This window comes from Homalodisca vitripennis, chromosome 4, assembly GCF_021130785.1.
Source record: "Homalodisca vitripennis isolate AUS2020 chromosome 4, UT_GWSS_2.1, whole genome shotgun sequence".
Taxonomy (NCBI): Eukaryota; Metazoa; Arthropoda; class Insecta; order Hemiptera; family Cicadellidae; genus Homalodisca; species Homalodisca vitripennis.
This window is the reverse complement of record NC_060210.1, coordinates 72,154,756-72,177,098: the sequence shown is the minus strand read 5'-3', so window position 1 is coordinate 72,177,098 and position 22,343 is coordinate 72,154,756. Positions and strand designations below refer to the sequence as shown.

At 31.9% G+C, this 22,343-nt stretch overlaps 1 protein-coding gene across 3 annotated transcripts in view; it reads right to left on the bottom strand.

The window, feature by feature from the left end:
* Nucleotides 1-15,006, bottom strand: part of LOC124359523 (peroxisomal carnitine O-octanoyltransferase-like) — a 28,802-nt gene extending 13,796 nt beyond the window's left edge. Inside the window, exons 1-6 of one of the 3 annotated variants that reach the window (XM_046812333.1) lie at nt 14,825-15,006; nt 12,280-12,548; nt 8,038-8,163; nt 4,906-5,086; nt 3,029-3,231; nt 1,482-1,697 (exon numbers count right to left, since the gene is read on the bottom strand). In XM_046812333.1, the coding sequence (XP_046668289.1) occupies nt 1,482-1,697; nt 3,029-3,231; nt 4,906-5,086; nt 8,038-8,163; nt 12,280-12,540 (987 nt within the window). In that variant the 5' untranslated portion in view covers nt 12,541-12,548; nt 14,825-15,006. Of the gene's footprint in view, nt 1-1,481; nt 1,698-3,028; nt 3,232-4,905; nt 5,087-8,037; nt 8,164-12,279; nt 12,549-14,598; nt 14,718-14,824 lie in introns of those variants that run through there. The other 2 variants (XM_046812330.1, XM_046812331.1) reach the window with 2 other exon arrangements.
* Nucleotides 15,007-22,343: the final 7,337 nt, after the last annotated feature.

Genomic DNA, 22,343 nt, shown 5'->3' with positions numbered 1-22,343 from the left:
ATTTTTAATTAAATAATTAGTTACTACTGATTTCATGGGAGAGCTGTGGCAAAGTGGTCTAAAACGTCAGACTTTGGATCTGACTAAGAGAGAGTGCAGGTTCAAATCCTGTCTGTGACCGTAGTACTTTTTATCAGTACCATCACCCTTGTTCTGTATAGACTCTCCCCCCTCATTCTGTCTGATAAGATCCACCCACAGACCAGTGGCCCATGAGGTCAGGTAGAATAAGGCTTAAAAGGGGATCTCCTTAAAAAAGATTACTTAATTTCCAACTAATCATGATTGCATGGAATCATGACAATATAATCCCACAAAATTTTGTTTCATATTTATAAAGATGTTTTCTATTCTAAACTTATAATTAGTGTTGCAAATCACTTGGTCAGTATAAAGTGTATTTATTACATTAAACAAATGTTCATAATTTAACTACACAAAAAGGTTATGAGCAGGAAAATGAAAAAGTTTGGGTTTCAAAAACAAAATTTAAAATAAATTAAATACTTTGGAAAAATAGTTTGAACTGTAATAGAGTAAATGAAATACAGTCTTGAAACTCCTTTCTCTAAGTTTAAATCTTTTAAAATTTAAACAGCTGCGTGGTGGCAGTCCAGTATTGTGACTGACACACTGTCGTCAGTTGCGAGTACGATGTATATGGCACAACAGAAGGCACAGGGTTTTCTATGGTGTGCAGAATTGAAATCAATTGTTAGGCAAAGTCTGGACACTTAGGGTGATCGGTGGGTTTAATCTAATACTTTAACCGAATTTTGTAGGCATGAAGTCTCAATATTTAAAAAGTAACATTGTGGACTGTTGATTTGGGTATGCAGTACACTAAACAAATTACTACATAAAGCAAAACATCTTTATTACCTAAGTGTCTACATACCTAAAATGTATAGATCTTAATTTTGACTATTTTTTTTAAATATTAAAAACAAATTTATAAATGCAACACTAAACTTTCTGTGATACAATTTGTTGTAAATTATTAAGTTTTAAAAGTCAGGCAAATATAGAAATAATTTTTCTTCCCAATTGTGTGAGTATAAAAAAGTTTCTAAATTTATATACCTATACAGTACTTCATAATAACATGTTGATATGTAAAAGGCTTGCACCAATAGCAATTGGTTGTATATATAGGTGTCAAATGTACCAAAATGGTAGCTTTCAACAGCAGTCACATGGCCCTATGGCTGATTTAAAGTGAAAAAATCCATGTTATGAAATAAATTTTTAACACATGACTGCAGTGAACACACATTACTACTATCCCAGCAGGTCGTAAAGTCGATGCATGACACAACTTTTATTAATTAATACTAATTTGCAAACCTAGCCTTTGCTTGTACTAGAAATGTATAACTAAAAGCTGTTTCTCCCTCTTATAGAATATTTTTTTACTATTATTATTCACTGATGTTACAAAAATTAGTAGCATTTAACAAGAGATGTTATTAAAGTATTACCACACATATTCCTCCGGACCGGCCGTTGCTGAAGAAGACAACATTAGAAGCGTGGTCAGGCCACCGACAGCGATAGTCTCCACACAGCAGTTGGTGGCTGATGGCAGCTTCTGATGTGGGGCAAGTGTCGTCCAGGCACAACACAAACATGGCAGAGCTAACAGTGTCTAGAATCTCAGCATTCACAAGGGCCAGTTCCTTCAGGTGTTGTCTGTTCTGGACATAATGTAATGTAGAAGTGTGATCAGGTTAGCAGTAGTAATAGTCTATATGCAGCAATTGGTGGCTGATGGCAGCTTCTGATGTGGGGCAAGTGTCGTCCAGGCACAACACAAACATTGTACAGCTTAACAATGTCTATAATCTCAGCATTCTCAGGGGACACCTCTTTCAGGTGTTGTCTGTTCTGGACATAATGTAATGTAGAAGTGTGATCAGGTTAACAGTAGTAATAGCCTCTATGCAGCAGTTGATGGTTGATGACAGCTTCTGATGTGGGGCAAGTGTCGTCCAGGCACAACACAAACATTGTACAGCTTAACAATGTCTAGAATCTCAGCATTCTCAGAGGCCAGCTCCTTCTGGTGTTGTCTGTTCTGGATATATGAAAATGTGTTCCAGACCAAAACATTACCATGACAGAGTTTGTCCAAAAGGTTAATTTAGCTGAATTAATACTATTTCAACATAAAACTTAAATGTATCATGCCAGCATAGCACTTTAAAATCCATTCATTTATAGCACTACCAATATTCAACACCTTCATGAAGACAGCCTTGGACGTCTAGCGAAAGTCGATGGAAATTATCAAAGTTAGTATAGATAACTCAATCTTCTTATTATTTGAATATGTTGATGAGAACATTGATATAAAAAACAAATAAAACAAAAACACAACCTAACCTACCAAAAATATGGAAAAATGTTTTCATACTACCAGAATATTCTGGAAACCCTATGTTATGTTATAATGTCTTTTGGAACTTATGATTTTAATTTAATTTTCATATGATATCAAAGTTAAATAGTTAATGTATTATTATATAGATATAGTTTACACTTTATACAAATTTAACAGGATAATACTGATTAATTTAAAATCAAGCAAAACAAAACAAAAAATAAATAAAGTTGTAAACCCCTCAAAAAACTTTCTTTCTATTTTTTTTTAATCAATAACTGCACTATAACTTTTGAACTTCCTAATCCTTAATGTAATGAAACATGGTCAGAATAAAAGCAATGTGTTTCAGGAACACTTCGTGATTTTTAAGGTTACAATTGTAAGCAATTTGTTCATTTTGCAATGATTCCTCATGCACTGCCCTTTGAAGTGAAAACTAACATGGTAAAACAGTCATTAACTGTCAGTAAATTCGTAATTTGGTAATGATGCAGTTAGAATAAGAATTACAGTCAACAAATTCTAAGTGATGATGAGAATTAAAAGTTCCTAAATTAAGGATACATTTGTTACATTTAACAGAAATTAGTTGAGACCTCAGACAGATTAGAGATAATTAATTAGAAAATAATTAACTCCCACCTGTGCCCAAGTTGAGCGGTGGTCGCAGGATAGGTAAGGGACGTCCTGACCAGGATGTGCGGCTGCTGTCTGCTGCACAATGGTCAGCTGATGTTCCCACTCTGACTGTGACAATGGCTGCCCATCCTGCCTCACTGCTGCCACCAGAAACATGTGACCCTTGCTCAGCACCGCCACATGTGATGGACAGAACCCCTCTCGCTCTAACATCAGAAATTGGTACTTGTACACTTTATGAAGAACAGTTCAAGTCTTATAGGTGAGATTTAGATACAAATGGGATACTATAAAACAACAAATAGACAAATGGGAACTATAAACATAAAAGATTCTTGTGCAAATCTTTACTATAAAAAAATCACTTTTGATGTAACACTTTTGAGCTCTGTCTCAATATTGTTGATAAAAGTTTTTTTTACATGTACAGGTAAAAATCAAAAGCAGAGATTTAAGTTAGTGTGAAGAAAATTAAGCTTAGTTTAGACAAATGGAAATATTATATTAGGTAACTATAACCAAATCATATCTCCTCTAACACAGTCAGTAGATATCAGAATGAAGATGCATAAATAGTGTGAAGGTTATACACAGTTGTTGCAATGGCAATATTTTCCTATTTTATTTTCGAAATTGGGAAGCTTATCATATTGAAAAAGATATCTAAATTTATATAAGCACATGGGTGGTTTTAAAGACAGTTATTGAAAAAATAACACACAATTTATTAAATTTGTTTTCTGTACAGGATTATAACATACAGTTCTGGCCACAAAATCAAGTAGTTGGCTTGGATTGTTGGGTTACAAGTTAGCAATCACGGTTATCAGAAATAATCCCTAAATTGCACAAATTTTAGAGCCTAAAGTTGTTTACTTTTACTTGCATTTCTGATTCTATCTTGTAACGTAAGGATTTCAAACAATACATTACTAGATTCAGGTAAGTAAGCACGTGTTTTGAATTTCAAAATTTTTATAATAGTACTGCATGCACCATTTGGCATTACAGAATAAAATACTAGACTAAGGATGATTACATTTTATAATACTTACATTAATGCCAGCAACTTCCAGTATAATTCTTTGATAAGGTATTATATGAACAATAAATATTATACTTCAAATTAACTGAAAATAATACAATTTGTGATATTTCAACATGAAAATAAAATTATTAATTATATAAAACTATTAAAATGTGATAAAATTAAAACAAATATCAACTGTTATATCTAGTAATAAATTTTATACTACAACTGTCAAATCTTAAATTGCATATGGAAAAAGGATAACCGTACTATATAGACATAATTTTTCAAACTAATCGAAAACATTCACTTAAAAAGTTAAGATAATTTATGACCTTGTTTAAGGCATATAATCATACTATCATAGTATAATAGTAGGTAGAGCCTTCAATCATATTTCAGTGATGTTATCATATACCTCCCTCGTATAGCTGTCATCTTGAAACTATACAAGGTTTTACGAAATTTATGATTGCAACTATATGAATCGTACTTGATCAAAGCATGTTAACTGAAATATTGGTTGGCTGACCTGAGGGTAATCAGGTATGAAGAGATTTGATAACGTATCTGAGATATTAAACCAAGCCGGAACTACGATTTTCAAATAAAAATCTGCTTATATTGTGAGAAGTAACAGATTACTTAAAAAGTAGTTAAGATTTTGTGTTAGTAATCGTGGATATTTTAACAACTTGAGTATAAAAAAAAGTCAGTGGGTTTCAGTGTCTTCTGTCGAAGTATTTGCCACAGTCTTCATTTGTCATTTTGTGGCAATAAGTGGATGCTAACTGGAAAATGATGTGTTAGTAAGCATGGATATTTGAATCACTTGAGTATTACCACAAACCAGTCTTAAAGAATGCCTTCATTGTATCCTTGGGTGAGCCAGGTGTGACTGAGCAGTTGTAGATCCTGCGGAACTGATCCATACTAAGTGGTTGTTTGGTGGCAGTGACAGTCGGCTTCAGTCTCTCCTGCCGCAGTAGTTGCCACAGTCTTGTCATTTGGTGGCAGTAAGCGGATGCTAACTGGAAAATGATGTGTTAGTAAGTGTGTTAGTATGCTTAAATAACATTTAGTAGCACGTACTCTACAATAAAATACCTAGGGAGTTGCTTTAATGAGTTGGTATTCTCTGATCACCTCAAAAATTCATATCTTTTACATTTACAATATGTTAGAATGCTCTTTAGTTTATAGGTTGCTGTACATTTATATTATATTTATTATTTCATTCTTAATTTAAATATGTATACGTAATTTTATTGTACAATTCATCTGCAGTCTATAAGTGCCAAATCATTTTAAGAGCAACCTTACTATACCATTGTAGTATATTATGCTGCCAATTTTGTTGCTTCAATAGATTCTATTTTTAGCCATAAATGCTTAATTCTTACAAGGTTAATGATATAAAATTTAACAATCTTATATGGTATTTTGACTTGAACAAATTATTTACAAAAAATATGGATAGATGACAAATTATTCTCTGCCAACTTCACGTAAAATATAGATGGACAATCTAGCATTTGTTATAACCTCATTTGTTATAATCTCATTTTGATAGTTTGTGCATTTATGAATATGGAAATGAGTCTCATTCTGTCTAATGTGAACTTGAGAATGCTTTCTCACCTAAAGTTATAGCTGTTATATATCTTGATGTTGAATTCAAAACTTATTGTTTATAGTTTACTGCAACGTTTTAATAAAGTACTATATAGAAATAGATATTTATAAATCGGTTTCTTTTTTAGGAATAGATTTATGTGATTTTCTTTTTTTCTGTAATCGTTTGTATTTTATATGATGTTATTGGTATCCACCAAATGCATACACTTGTGGGAGAGTTGGTTATGGCAAGTAAAATTTGTGTAGTACGTATTTTTATTTATAGTATAATATTTAATAGACATTCTTCAATAAGGGAGTACAGTGTTTTAGTGATAGTTTCATATGATCTGGGTATGTGAAGACCATTTTTAGAATGTTTAGAACAGAACCTACATTCAGTATTTTTAAGTTGTGATTGTTAATTTAATAATAAAATCAACAATTATTGGTAAACTTGTATAAGAATTGAAAGTTATTATACTATATCGCTCTAATATCTCTCTATCTAATATCTAATCTCTCTCTCTCTCTCTCTCCCCCCCCCTCCCTCTCTCTCTCACACACACACACACACACACACACACACACACACACACACACACACGTATATGTGTGTACTTACATATTGATATATATCCCTCTGAAAAATTATATTTAGTTTCTAAGAAAGTTATATTGAACTAAACAAGTTTTATATTCTAATAAAAATGCCGTAGTTAAAAAATTAATAATATTTGCTATACAAATTTGTATTTTTAGAACATTTTAAAATTATGAAAATACACCATTCTAACCATAAACAATAAATATATGTTTTTCTAAAACCTCTTCACAAATTGCTTATACAACTAATGTAAAAATGTTCATTAATGTTTAGCCAAATCTCATGGTCACATCATTGAACTTGATGTTGCCTATATAGAAATGAAGCTTCATACAAAATTTCAAGTCTGTAGGTCAGTTCATTTTTAAGATATGACATGGACAGATATGAAATTTCCAGCCCCTTGAGTAGTAGGCTTGTCTCAAGCATAATTTTGGAATTTTTTATATATGAAATAGTATACTATCTATGTAAATAACTGGTGTTGACCACTTAAATAAATAAAATTAAAGAGCTGGATGAAGTACAGCTCAGTACACAACTTAGTTAGCGGACTGCTTTTGCTGCAACTTTTCAAAACTTCTGAAATAGTACATCCAGTTTTTTCAGAGAAGAGAATTTAGAGACAATAGAATTTACAAATCTATTTATAAAAGTATTTCCACATTTGTTACAAAAAATAATTTACTTACAAAAATTCATAAATTTTTCACAGATATTGTAAACAACAAATGTATTGAATAAAATGTATGATTACAATATGATGAAAACAAACACATCACATAGTGGGATAGTAGCACTTGGAGAGTTAAAAAATAGTGGTCTAAGTTTAAAAACAGGAAATAGTTTTAGCCAGATTTAAAAGGTTAAATAATCGCTTACATGTAACAGTTCAGGTACATGTGTTTGCAGTTGCTGTGAATGGTACTCTTTGTAGATGTGAATTTCTTATAATCTGAATATTTGATTTTTGACAGGAATTGTTAACTAAATATTTTAGTATTCTAAATTAGGATTATATTATTGTTTCTTAGTAAACTTTTTAAACTAGATTATATAATGTAAAGTAAGTGGTACAGTAGAACTTCAATTATCCGGATTAATTGGATCCGGACCCGATGAAAAATAGGATAATTGGATTTTTCTCGAAAAAAGGCAGTTTTTAGTCAAAACTTAAACAAAACACAATAGAAAACATTAACGATATTTATTATGAAAAGCAATATCAATGACAATGTTTACACTATTGAAAAGCAATACTAAATCACAGTAAAACACATTAACTTTTAACATATCAGGGAGAGTCATCTGTTTTGCTACCTTAAATTGATTCCATGTTGCCATGTCATCCAAGCCTTATTTCCGGTTGAGTTGCACAATTAACGGTGGTCACATGATCTTTGCTAAACATTGTGATCAGCTGCCCTTGATTCTCTTTTGTAAGCCAACCTACTGCTTGTTGAAGATGCACTGGCCGAGATTGACTATTAATAGACTGTAGTGAGTGACAGTAGCAGAGTGTAGAGGCAGTGTGAGATATCACTACCCATCCCCCACACCCTCCACTATCACTACACTACCATGTTCGTAGTTAGAAGAGTCAGCTACTGTAGGTGATTCCTGCATGTTCATTGCTTGCAGGACAATGTGCATTTAAAAACCTGATTTTTAAAATTTTCTCAATCTAAACCCAAAATTGGAGATCCAGATGATTGGAGTTCTACTGTACATAGTTTAAACAAATATGAGGTTGCTCACCCTAATTTGCTGTTCAGGGCCATACGGGTATCCAGGCAATGTGGGGTGTGGTCCCACCATATTACAGTGTGGGAGAAGTGGCTCTCTCAGGCTTAGGTAGGCATAATCTTCCCACCATTTTTCCACCTGCAGAACACACTTTAAAATAGTATTGAAGAATATAAATAAAATGTAATAGACAAACGGAAACATACATTATGGTATTTTATGGACAGATTATTAATACATTTTTACATAAATAAAAACAATTAAATTTAAAAATTGCACATTATTATTTGTTTTTCTAGTTTTCTGTTTATGATTTCTAACAAATGTTCCCAATTAACTTTTGATTTCTAAGAAATAAGTTTTAACAATTTTATGTTTTATGTCAGAGAACATGTTTTATTATACCAGAAATGTGGTGAGTTTTTGTGTAGAAAATGTTTGGAATTTGGAGATTTTTAAACAATGCTCAGGAAATTGTGGTTTTTCAAAAAGGTTTAGTTGAAAACTTTTTGTTGTGCATAAAGTAACTAGTTTTAAGGTTTTTTAGGACCACAATCATTATACCACTATTATTTTCTTGAAAATAAAAACCTTCAAACATCAAAGGTTCTTATTTTGACTTGCAGGACAAAAAAGAGTATAATGTGTTTTCTAATGATTCATATTTGAGATAATTATTGAAATGAGTATGTACTTTACAATTTTGGTCTTCCTTACCAGGCTTAGAGTAGATTAGAACAGAGACAAATTTATTTTAAACTATAATATAGCATGTATGTATTCATCACAGAAATCTGCTATTATATTAACTTTATGAATAAAATTAAATAGCTTTTAATGAATGTATTATTTGAAACTATATATTTTAATTTTTCCTCATTGTGTATATGCTATATATGGAAATTACTAAAAATTATGGTGCTTAATAAATCTTTAAAAACTGAGTACTGCATTCCTTAACCCTACAACTGGCAGTCACCTGATTATCAGTCGATATTAATGTTTCTGTAGTGGCAGTCGCCTGAAAATCAGTCGATTTGACACGTGCCCGTTTGACATCTATTATAATCAATACACGAACTAAACTGCAATGATTCATATACCACTGGAATCAGAAATAGTTGCTGAATTGATCGATGTATTTTGTTTTGTTTTGTATGCCATGATTTAAGTATGACATATTGAAAACGAGAGTTGTTTGTAAACAGTCGGCCATTTTTGTTGTATAAGATACTTGTTACCCGGTTGCGTTATTCTTGTCCATCTAAAACGTAAGTTTATTACATGAAATAAGTGTTTTTATGTAATAAGTGTGTTTATTTATGCGTATAAATTCTCGTATATTGTGTGTTATCAGTTTATTTTGTCATGTTATGAAGAAATATATGTGAAAAAATATATTAGTGAGATTTTGTGTTCTAGGCTATGTGTAGTGTTGTGATAGTTTTAGTTAGCTTTAGGATCATTTTCATATGCGATGATCATGATATAAAGGTTCTTTATTTATTTGTATAAGCTTACTTTTAATGTATTTTATGAATTTTTCGAGTAATAATTAAGGTTTTGATGAATTTTTGTAACACAGTCGTATCCATAGCAACGAATTTAGCCGTATTGTACTATCTTCAGATTAGAGTATTTCATAATTGTTTTAATTAAAAAAAGTGTAATAAACTATACATTTTCTAAAACTATAAACAATTTTCAACATTTTGGGTATTTTGGAAATTTTTTTTTCACACAATATGTCTTTTATAGGTGCACCCCCACCACTTTTACATACCTTTTTTATTTTTTGAAAACAAACTTAGTAAAAAAAAGTGATAAATTTCTTATATTCTTGGGTTTTTATTTCCATGAATAAAAAGTAAATTTTCTTGTGAAAACAGTGATATATAATACATATAGGTTTATAATCAAATTATATTTAAAAAAAAATAAAAACCAATACTACTGCAAAACAGCTCAAAATGGCCTGCCACTTGAGGAAATTTCAACTGCCAGCTCGAGGGTTAAGTCATCATGTTTTACTGATCATGGCAGTTAAAACCTGTAATTCATTGAACTTCTTAAACTTCTATAGCTTGTTGCATTAGAGTTCTCTATCACATTTCTAATTACGGTATTACAAAATTTATTACAAATTTTATTGAACTTTATACAGTACATAGATTTCCATATCACTGAGACAATTGTGTCTATGTAGGAGAGAGCATTGACCCAGACTCCAGACACTATTACATCCCCAGGCCTTAGCTGACAGTAGCACAGTCAGACTTATACTAAATTATCTATCGCTCAGATTTAAATTGATTAAATCTTTGAATAATGTGACTAAAATTGCCTAACAGACAATTGAGGTATACTCGTATGTAGCATGGAGTAAAGTTTTTATTGTGTGCAGTCTCTTATAACATATATTCTCAAGAATAACATTAGTATTAAAATAAATTTTAATTTTTTACTGGAGTATTGTTTAGATAATGGTTAACTTGAAGAAATGTTACAACCAATAAAATGACCAAAGTTACATTTTATGCTATAGGAGTAATACTATCATCTCAGTTGTTGATTGATTGTTTGTACAAACCCAGAGGAGTGTGAGTTTGAGGTTAAAGTATTGTACGCAGATGTGTCTAACATTCTCCTCAACTCTGTAGCCTCAATAGTTCACAGGAAGAACTCTCTCCATCTTACATTAAAGAATTATGCCAGGGAGATTTTTAGCCTAAATGTTATTGTTGGAAAATCTTCACTTAGGTCCACATAATCTCTGGTCTGTAAATAAAGTAATGCGACTGATTGTTTTACAGCCAATCTGGCAACACTGGGACTTTGACAGATGTCTTGCTAAATATTGGACAAACATTGAACATTGATTTTGAGTGAAGTAAATTTAAGAGCAATGTTGTGTGCACACAATTTGTGTTAGGTTCGATGGAAATACTACAGAAACATTTACAAAACTGAAGAAAGTACTTGGAGTTTATACTTTGTAACAAGTACAAGTTGCTTTATAGATTGTATAAAGCATATTCAGATGGACGAGAACCAGATCAGGATAGTTCTGACAAGAATGAGCAAATTTAAAATCAAAACTATGCTCATTTCATAATTTAATTGCAATAGCATTGTACATAAAAAGTATTTGCTTGTTGGTCAAACTGTAAATCAATTTGTTTACCGAGAAATCCTTGAAAGAATGTAGAAAAGAGTTGCCAGTGTAGGACCAGTCATCAAGGACAACTGGGTGCTGTATGATGATAATGCACTTTGTCACAATTCAACTTGTCACACTGCACTCTCAACTACTGACAAACATTCCCACAGATCCCTCAACCACACGATTATCCCGAGACTTTTCCTCTTCCCTAAATTGAAAAGTCACCTCAATGGAAACCATTTTGGCACAGTAAAATAAATTTAAGAAACTATAACCGATCAGCTGAAGGCTATTTCAGTTTCTGAATTCCAGTACTGCTATGAAGTGCGGGGAAGCCAGCGTTATTTGGATCCTCAAGGGAACTATTTTGCAGGAGATAGAGTCCATGTAAAATATAATTTTACATAGTATATAAAAAATGTTATCTAACCAGGTTCATTTTACAGAAAAATATCCATATCATACAAATTTAACAACGGACAGAGAACTCTATACACACAACTCATCAGACTGTATATTTGATTTAACAGCACATAGATTAGTACTGTATTCGGAAAAGTCATCTTAAATGGCATCTAAACTGCTTAACATTTATCCAAAGATGCCTAGTTAAAGAAAAGGAGCGATAGCACCAAAAGAGAATATAAGGATGGTAACTAAAGCACTCATTTCATACAGTTGAGAATTCTTCATCAGATAACTCAATGGAACATGGAGAATTAAGGTTAGTTTTTAAAATTAGATTTTTTATATGACTCAATACCATAATATCACATTTTTAACCATTATTAGTTCTCAAAGAATATACAAGTAAAGAATATTGTTTATTACAAATTAATAATGTACAACATAAGGTAATAAGATTGTATAAGATTTACATAAGACTACATAAAATATAAACTAAAAACAAACTTTAGTATTTTAAGAAGTAAACATGTAAATACAAAATATATATGCTAATAAAGGGTACAGTACAGTGTCACGTTTTGAAGTAACTTGAGCTTCTTCTGTGATAGTATATTGTGATATAATAACACATTACTACATGAGACATACTGTACTATATTCAACATAAATATTCACTGTCATACCCAATTTCTATTCTTCATTGCATGTTGCAACAGCTTTGAGTGTAAGTAGGCTCCTTCTCCAACCAGGAAGTCATGGGCAATTTTGTTTGTTTGCTGATACTCTTGATCACTTTCAGCAAATGGTTTAACTGACTCTAGATAGTGTTGAATTGTTTGTTCTAGTGATGGTACAGGTAAGTTTGGAAGCTTGTCATCATAATCAAATGTTCTGAATGAGTCATTTGCATCTACTATAAATTGTTTCTGCTGCCAGCTGGACATTCTGGTTCCTTTAAACATACAAATACATTAGTATTATTATTATACATAGTATTACAAATATATATACCACCATTTGTATCTCAATAAACAACTCAATTTACAAGAAAGTTTAAATGTGAGGCTACACCTAGTTTTAGTAAAATAAGATTTTTGAATATTTTTTAAATATGGCTGCCATTTTCCAATATGGAAGAAAACCAACAAATTTCTTATTGAACTCCTATATTTTTTTGCGATTTTGGATATGAAACTACAATTTTAACCTTCAAAACTTTCTTTGTAACTTATTCGCATAGGAGCTACAACTTACTAGTATTTTTAAACAATGTTTTGACATGCTTGTTGTGTAAGTAATAGATTTTAAACTTAGTAAAAAGCAAATGACATTATTCTTAAGTGGACTACTAGTACTGTATGTACATCCAGTAATAAAACCTTGTAATTAATAAAATGTCTACATTGGTATATTATTAATTAAGTATGTTTTATTCCATACTTCTATAATAACCTGTTTGTAAAATATGTTCTGCAAAATTAGTTTTTATGCTGGTAGCATTTATTAATTTTAATTTTTGTATTTGTTCCTTAAATCACAGCCTGATTTCTTTTTGTAATAAACAGAACGATCCTTAGAAAACTTCTGGAGGTAAAAAATTAATTGTATTAACGGTCAAAGTTATGACATTTGGCTAGACAAACTTTTAGGTTTCAGTATAAGTAATATAATATATTCCTTGTTATTCCAAGTTTTAAACTATACATGGGTCCTAGATGCGACTAAAGTGATCACAGTTTTTGATAGTTTTGCTAAAAGTTTAGCTACTGGGTAGTTCAAAAACTGTTTCTACTGTATTAAATTTGTTTACAAACAGTAGGTATATTATTTTTAAAGAAGGTAGGTATAGTATAGAGGTACATTTCACATTTACATCCATTCATATTAAAACATGGATTATAGTAAAAGCTATCAACTTAAAACAAAATGAGTTCAATTTGAAAAACCCTAAGTAAAAGAATTGAGTTATTATTAAACAAACTTAATTTATGTAATAATTACTTATTTATCAGATAACACCCACGCAGAGTAACAAACATTAATTCCCTATTAAATTGACAATAGGAGGAGATAACTTAATTAATGTTTTAAGAGTAGAAATCTTTAACATAGGTGTTGTTAAATAAAATAAAATTAGCAATGTTTTTATTTATAACAATATTATTTATTTCAGGTTGAGTGGTAGAGAGGGCTTGATAGCTGTAACATGTTTCATTTCAATATTACAAAATATTGAATAATCAAACTATAGAAATCTTTGATTACAAAAACTCAAGTTGCAGTTTTTAAAGCACGAGAATTGTCAGGACTGGTTAAAAAATAGTTATTTTCTACGAAAACTGTGTCACATTAGTTTTGCTGAGGAATGTTAAGAACAGGTCATTGGTTATATCTGTATAGATATGTATAAAATATAAAGGAAAAATTAAGTAAAAGAAGTTTTTTATATTTAAGATAAGCATTTTAGTCAGATGAAAAGGTAATGATTACTATTGAAGAGATAGCCTAAGGCATTGGTAAATGACCTTGCTTCATCAATGGAACATTTATCACATTTTTATGTGCATGAATGAGCATAAATTTATCAATGCCTTTATTATCTGAAAAGTGGACCTGATGAGCTTAATATTTTTGACATTGTCAAATTTTAATTTTGCTTCATTTTTGTGATTAGTTTAACTCTTTACTTATAGTGAGTGCTTCATGCAACTGAGATTACAGACAGTCAGGGTGATGTATCTAAATGAATACATGCTATGTAAAGACAATAACATTTGGGAATAACATAGCAAATGCTATGGAATTAGAATAACATTTAGATATTCTAATTCTAACCAGAAAACAAACACAAATAGTATTTTTTATTATGATAACTAAACACAATGAATGTTTAAATAGTAATTATTTTGATTGATGAATGTTCTATATCTACAGCTGAATAAATAATTTAACAAGAATTTAAAATAAAAACATTTTTTACAATATTTTTTAAACATACATACAGACAAGTGAGGTGAGTACCATGCCACTTTATTTCCAGCTATTGATGACTCAACACATACAAACAAAGAAAGTTATGTTTTACTTGATAAGTCTGTAGTAATAATGATATGATAAGTTAAATCAATGATGATAATTTATTCATGATAACTTGTATGATTATAAAATTACTGTGATTGTATTACAAAAAATGTACTAAAAGGTAAATATATTATATTGAATATTTACCAAAATAACTCACTTATGTTTGACTGGATAATCCAAACATGCAAGTGAAGTTCTACTAAAAATGTGAAGTTTTCCTTGTGAGCTGTGGCAGTTGACCACTCATTATAAAATCAATGACCTCCTCACGCCACGACTCAGAATGGCTCTGCCACTGCTGGGTTATCGCCACCTTCTCGATCCATAGCTGGTTCACCTTGAGTAAACAGCTGATTCGTATAGTCTCGTAATAGAGACGCGCGTCGTGTCGGCCGGTTCGGAATTGAAGACTGTTTAGGCTTAGTTTAGAAATTCAGTAAAATTGCTGGATTCCACAGTGGGCAGTATTCAGAAGTAATTAATTATGTGGAATATTAATGCTTTATTACGAAGCTAATATAATTTGTCAGTGTTTGTGGTAGGTGCACTGTAAACTTATTTAATTTGAAGCAACTTAATATTCTATTGAATAATAGAATAATTAAAGAGCTGGTTATTCATGATTTTATCAATAATGAAACGCTCCACCACAACCATGACTCGACTATAAATTATAAGTTATAAAAACCTAATTGATCTAAGTTTAATTATTGGACTAAACGGAGTATGTTTTAATATAATTTACCAATTTGTTCTTGAAAGTAAAATTGTAGTATACAGGCTGTTCGAGCTTGACCACTTTAAAAATACGCTTACACACGCCGGGAGCACCAATCATGTCCCAGACCCCTGTATTTCTTGAGAGGTATCTTTTGTTTGTTGCTCCTGGCTTGTGCAAGCGTGGCCGTGCTCGCTTATGCGTTGACGGATTTCTTTGAAAAAGGCACCGTTGGAATTGGTATAACAATTACTACTTAGTTAGTAACCTGTGTATTTTTATAACTATACAGTTTTTTTTGTTATTTGGCTTTAACAATAATTTTAAACAGACGCCATTTTGAAACGGGTTAACGGATTTAGTTGATATTTTATTGTCAAGAAGGTATACCAAAGGTTAATACAATTCTCAAGTTTCATAACTTTATCTTAACTGGTTCAAAAGATATATTTTTTAAAATAAAAACAGATACAGACAAACTTTAGGACATACCTTCATATGAACTTTTTTGCTTATTTTTATGTATAGAACAAAATCCCAAAATATTGTAACACTTTTACTCAACAACCTGTATAAAGTTTTTACAAAATATACGCATAATTGAAAAGATTATTTCATATTTAGTTTTAACAAATATATTAATAATATAATAATAACAGACTCACACTGACGTGTTAAAATTGTTTATATGTCCTCCTTCGTAGACTAATGATAACGGGTTCAAATCCAAAGGAGGTCCAATCATGTAATAATAATAGAAACCAGTGCACTTCGAAGCATATGCTGAGGCAATTGTTTATAAAGGGGCAATTATTTAGTTCTGTGATTTCTGAGCCAGTTACATTCATACGTCGTATAGGGGTAGTTTTTAACCCTAAAAAGGAGCAACCCTCAGCACAGGGTAGATTGTAAGATAGAGACTAAGTAGAACCTGAATCCAAGTTTTTCATACAAATCGGTGTTGTATGAGATAAATACACAGTTTACACTTTTTTAACTTCGTTGACTGGACTAAATTATAAAGTGTATGTTTTAAGTACTCATTCTTATCCACATCATGGTTGAATTCGGTTTCACTTGTTTGTACCGTTGTATCTATATTTTGTAATGATTTATATTCTTCCTCGAAATTAGTATAATGTTATTTAGAAATTTTATCAGCAACTCCAGTTACTTTGATACCTATGTGCAGTGCCGGTTTTAGCACTACTAGCGCCCTGGGCGAGATTTCTTCGGCGCCCCCTAACTGCAATTCAATTACATACGAAAAAATAAGGCTACCGGCGCCCCTTTTCGTCCGGCGCCCCTGGGCGGTCGCCCAACCGCGCCCTACCCTAACGCCGCCGCTCCTACCTATGTGTCCTGCTACCCGCTGTAACGTTATGCCTTTTTTACCGGTAATTAATTTACGAACTATTGAAACGGGAAGCCTTTATTTTTTCCTCTCCAGGTTGCATACATTGCTGCAGAGCTACTTCAGAATCAGAGAATATTATTAGAGCATCCCTGTCTTCTAACTTCACAGCATATCTTAGAGCTTCGTGTATTGCTTAAAATTCTGCAGTAGCAATTGATGTTGATTGATGTAATTTCATGCCAATTCTTGTGCTGTTCTTTGCATCGTATATCCCAATCCCCAATTCGTCAAGAATGGTATCAATTTGTATCAGATCGGTGAATATTCCACTTCCACTTTAATTATCGGTTGATATCGATTAGTTACACTTTAAGCTTAAAAGTCCAAAACAGTTATGGAAAGTTTCACTTCATTCGTACATAGAGTTTTTGTGTAATTGAAGTACAAACATTAAAATTTTAATATTTATAACATTTAAAATAATAACCTATGATTCTAAAACAACCCTGTACGGTTTCCTTGATTGTATCCTGGAGCTTCTTGAAAGCATCAATAAATTCCCTCCAAATTTAAAAATCCAAATCCAAAAGATACAGTGTATTTCTTTGTTTTCCGATCTTTATTCACTATAGCCTACTTTTCGCTATTTAATTCCTTCAGTATGGGAATTATATATCAATTTATTCTTGACCAGTATTTTATCCCTCGTCACAAGCTCGCTGAATTTTGATTATATTGAATATTTCACTTCGTGTATGGTGCATTGATTGTGTGTGTGCGCTTTTCAATGATTTGTTCCCTCGGACTATATTCTCGGTGAACCACAACGGTGCCCATCAATGCGTGTTTTTCTTTCAGCCACATGCCGTGCTACATCAATCTTAAAAATAATCTTAGTGCCCTAAGTGCACACATTTACAATTTATCATTGAGTTTGAATTTATAGCAATATTTAAACAATATCTCTAATTTATTAATTTTAGTTGGATTTCTCATTGGCGTCACACGTAGTAAAAGTTACATATTGCAATACGTTTGTCACTGCTATATGCATTACAATTCCAATATAATGCCAACATAGTAGCATAATTCCAATAAACCATATTTTCCTTGATATTTTCTATAACCTTCAATTGAAAATATCTTTTAACCAACACCTCCAATTATTAGGTAAAGTATTATCGCAGGTATACACATGAATGAAAAACAAACATTGCTTATTTACACAATATATTATATTAAAATAGTTATTAAATTAGTGTCTGATAATAACAAAGTGGGAGTTCAGCAGTCCATGCATGGCATTATAGGGTTCGCTGAAATATTTTTGCTAAATTTAAAATCTATCTATCTAATTTATCTTGTTCTCGAGGTATACGGACAGAGAAACAAATAATTTTGCTAGGCCTGAGAGAGACATACAAACACGTAGAGAGAAATTTTGAAAACCCCGCTTCGCTGACGCTGACTAAAATCCCATAAAGAAACAATCAATATTATCGAACTAGATCTGGCCTACAAAGAAACGTTTGCTATTCAGCTCATTCTCATGATACCTGTGTGCAAGCAAATTATGCAATACTTCGAGTCTATTACTCAATCCGTTTCCGGGATATATAGCGGACAGTTAAGTTTCTCCAATGTTCAGCAAAGTTTCGTGAAGGGCATGCACCATCATCGACCTCATAGTTGCCTATATATACATAAAACTTCATGCACATTTTAAAATCTATATTACAATGTAGGCCTATTCTCAATGTAACCTGTGGTAGACAGACAGGTAGAAGATAAATTTTGTCAGCCCTGAGAGATAGACTTCGTTAACGCTTAGCCAATAATAAATTGTAATAATGAATAAAAACAACAACACTAGTAATAATAATAACAAACCATAAAAATCTAATTTTAAATTCCAATTAATAAAAACAAATAAATTATAGTGTAATCAAAAGGACGAATTTTGATAGGTTATCTTGAAGAAAGTGAACTTTCCTGAATATCTTTATATCATTATCAAACATGAGGTAATATGGTGTCAAATGTGCGTTCAATATAATTGACAAAATAGTAGCACAACAATGATCCCAGTTGTGGTTCTTGGCGTGCTCCTGATAGGAAAAGGAATTTTTTGAAATATGGCATAATAATAAATTCTTTATTGGATTTGTTACAATTTTACAATTGTGTTGCAAGCGTCATAGTCTTCATGGCCATTCATACACATTGAAGCTCACTCATACATACGTACATCTCTTAACAATCATGCAAACAATCACACTCTCAACACCAGAATATCGGGTAGGGGGTTACTAATTGTCCCAGCGGTATTGAAAAAACTCCTCAACCGTGTAAAAGGCACTAGACATTAAAATATGCTTTAAACGAGTCTTGAAAAGATTCAGGTTTTGATTTTTGATGTATTCAGGAAGGCAGTTGATTAGTTTGACACCAACTTGAGATGGCAGCCGTTCGAAGGCTGTACTTCTGTGTGGTTGAATTCTGTAGTTGTCCCTACCTCTAGTATCATATGAGTGAACATCCCTGCCTTGAGTCAAAGTGCACCTTAACCTGCAGTACAGGGCGACCTCCAAGATATAGAGGGCGGGTAAAGTCAATAATCTAAGCTCCCTAAATGCTTCTCTACACGACTCTCTTGTTTTCAATTTCAAGATGGTTCTGACAGCTCTTTTCTGAAGTCTAAAATACCCTTATAGGTTTTAACTGTAAGCATTTTTCCCTTCAAGGCTTCAAGCAACCCGGCATCTACTGGTGTAACTTGGTCATCCATTGTACTTGGAAGCCAAATTGAGGACACCGCTCTAGTGTGTATTGACAAGCTGGCGCACACCACCTGCCCGCGGCTTGAAATAACGAAAGTGTACATCAAGCCTCTAGCAGGAATTCTGGAATGCAGACTTGTATATTCCTGGAGATGGGAAGAATTTTGGTGATAATAGAATTAAAATGAAAAATCGTGCTGTTCCAGAGCAATCAAGGCATGACAATGAAGTATACGATGTATTTAGCACAATATTTTCAAATATTTTTGTCAACAAAGATTTTATTTATATAGGCATATACTCTATAGTTCTTGTTGACATCATTTTTATAACAAATTGTGTAGGCCCCCTATATAGGGATAATATGCTACGTCTTTAGATGGTGGGAAATTTACCACAGGCTATTGATACATACAATATGGCAAGGTGAGAAGCAGGAAGTACTACATTGTTTGGGAACTGCAAAAGAGATTTTATCATGATTGGCTAGTAGTGGTGGGAAGAACGGGGCTTTAGAATGATCCTACTCATTCGGATCTGATCACTGAAATGAACCGGCTCACGAACGTGATCTTCGTATCATTCAGATCACAGTAGTCACTCACTCCGTCTGCTCGATCAGATCGTCGAATAAATCAATTAAAAATAAACAATTAATTTAGTACGTTATTTTATCTTGGTGCAATCACTTACATTACTTAAAATAATCAATTATGCTTCAATTATTAAAATTATAATATAAAAAAATAAATTTCGTCGTTTTTTGTCCTGTGTGCTATGAAATGTAACTGATAAAAAAGATTGCTAATATTACCAGTACAGTAAAATTCATTTTAATGGTTCAAAGTTTTGTAAGTTAAATGTATTAGTTTTTAACGAGGTGTAACTGTCGTCCATAGTAAATTCGGATTTTAAACAGCTTTCCTCTATGCTTAGCAGATCCAGATCACTCAGATCTTAAAGAACTACGAGAACCGAAGAATGTAAAACTGGCTGGCGACTCTCAGCTCACGGGTCGCGCGCGATGGTTCGTTCAATCAGGAGTCGACTCACCAAATAACACGGCTCATTTCATCACATGATCTGAAGGATCTTAAATCATTTCGTGACCCGGATCAGTGAGCCAGGATCTGCGCATCACTATTGGCTTGTTCTCTTATTGAGGTTAAGACCTTGAAGTTACACTTGAATATCAGCGCCTGAGTAATAACAGTTTGAGAGTAACGAATTGAGATTGTAAAATCTAGGTGTTGGAACGTGTGTTACCTTGAAGACAAATGCAAAAATGAGCAAACGTTTGACACCTCAATGGAACTATGGGTTGTCTCATATTCATGAACTAATTTGGTGGACTTGTTAGAGTGCTCTCTAGGTGGTTCACGTGTGAATAGAAGACATTACTGTTATTAGGAATATTCGTTTAAAGTCCACTAATTTAATTTATATGACATTCCTCAGACAATATATTGTGAGTGCCGATGGCCTCGTCTAAGAGGATGGACTTTGAAGCTGAGTTAGAGATAGCGCAAGTTCCAATCCTGTTTATGAACCTTGAATTTTGTTATCAGAAGCATCGACCTTGTACCGTATCGACTCTCCCCATTATTCTGGTTGATAAGATCTTCGCACAGGCCAGTGGTCCATGAGGACGGGCAGAATAAGGCTTAAAAGGGGATCAGCTTCTCCTAATAAAAATAATAAGAAATATTTTGTAAACAGTAAAATATTATTCTATATTGGCCTATATTATCATAATTGTCTGAATTCACCCAATGTAACGTGAAGTTGACGAACTGGTGAGCTAATTTAACAAACTCTGTTTAAAATAATTACATGTAAGGGTAAAGTAATTATGGTTATTACTTTTAAGGCTTTGTTTATCATTTTGTATTGAGGAAATCAGGGGGTTTCGGACATTTACCATTGTTCAGTGATAAAAAGTTCATTAACTCAGCATTTTGTTGGTAAATAACTAATCAAATACATAACTAAAATTTAGGCTAAAATAAACAACTTGTACCAACACATTGTGATATGCACAAGTCAGGAATCACAATAAAGATGTTGTGTGTCATTCCATGCACACTATTTCTAAGATATACATAAAATAAACTAGTTCACAGACTAAGTCTAGCTTGAATTATTTAGAAATGACGTAAATTTTATTAGGATTTCAGGCATTCATCCTTGTTATATGGTACAAATACAAAACACTCAGTTTTGAGGATAAAAATCTATGCTTTATTTATGTTAAAAAAATCTGATATCCTATTATCATAAATCATTCTTCGTCAGTAACAAAACTTAACCAAGAAGTTATTATATACTTCTCAAAATATTGTATGCTCACTCTTTTTAAACATAACATATTATAACCATCCAGGAACAAACATTGTTGTAAATAATCTGAGAGTTATAAAACGTATTTTTGTTTTGCTCTACAGTGCCTAATACAATGATTCCTTACCCAAATTGTGAACAGCTACCAACTTGAATCCTTAAGAGTAATAAAATATGCAAGACTAAAAGTTTCTTCAAGTTAATTAAAATTTCCATTAATTTAAAGTCTATCTTATGAAAATGTATTAAATTAAACATTTTACTCAAATTCAAACAACCACCTACATGAAAGAAAAAAATTATTTATACTGGTTTATTTTTAATTTCGGCAGTTACTGTGTTTACAAACTTACATTATTTTGCATAAGTTTATATGTACAAATATATTTATTCAATTTTTTTATGAAATGTACCCAATAGAAGTAAAGATTTTTTAAATTATATTGAATTTGATATGGAGCTCCTGTT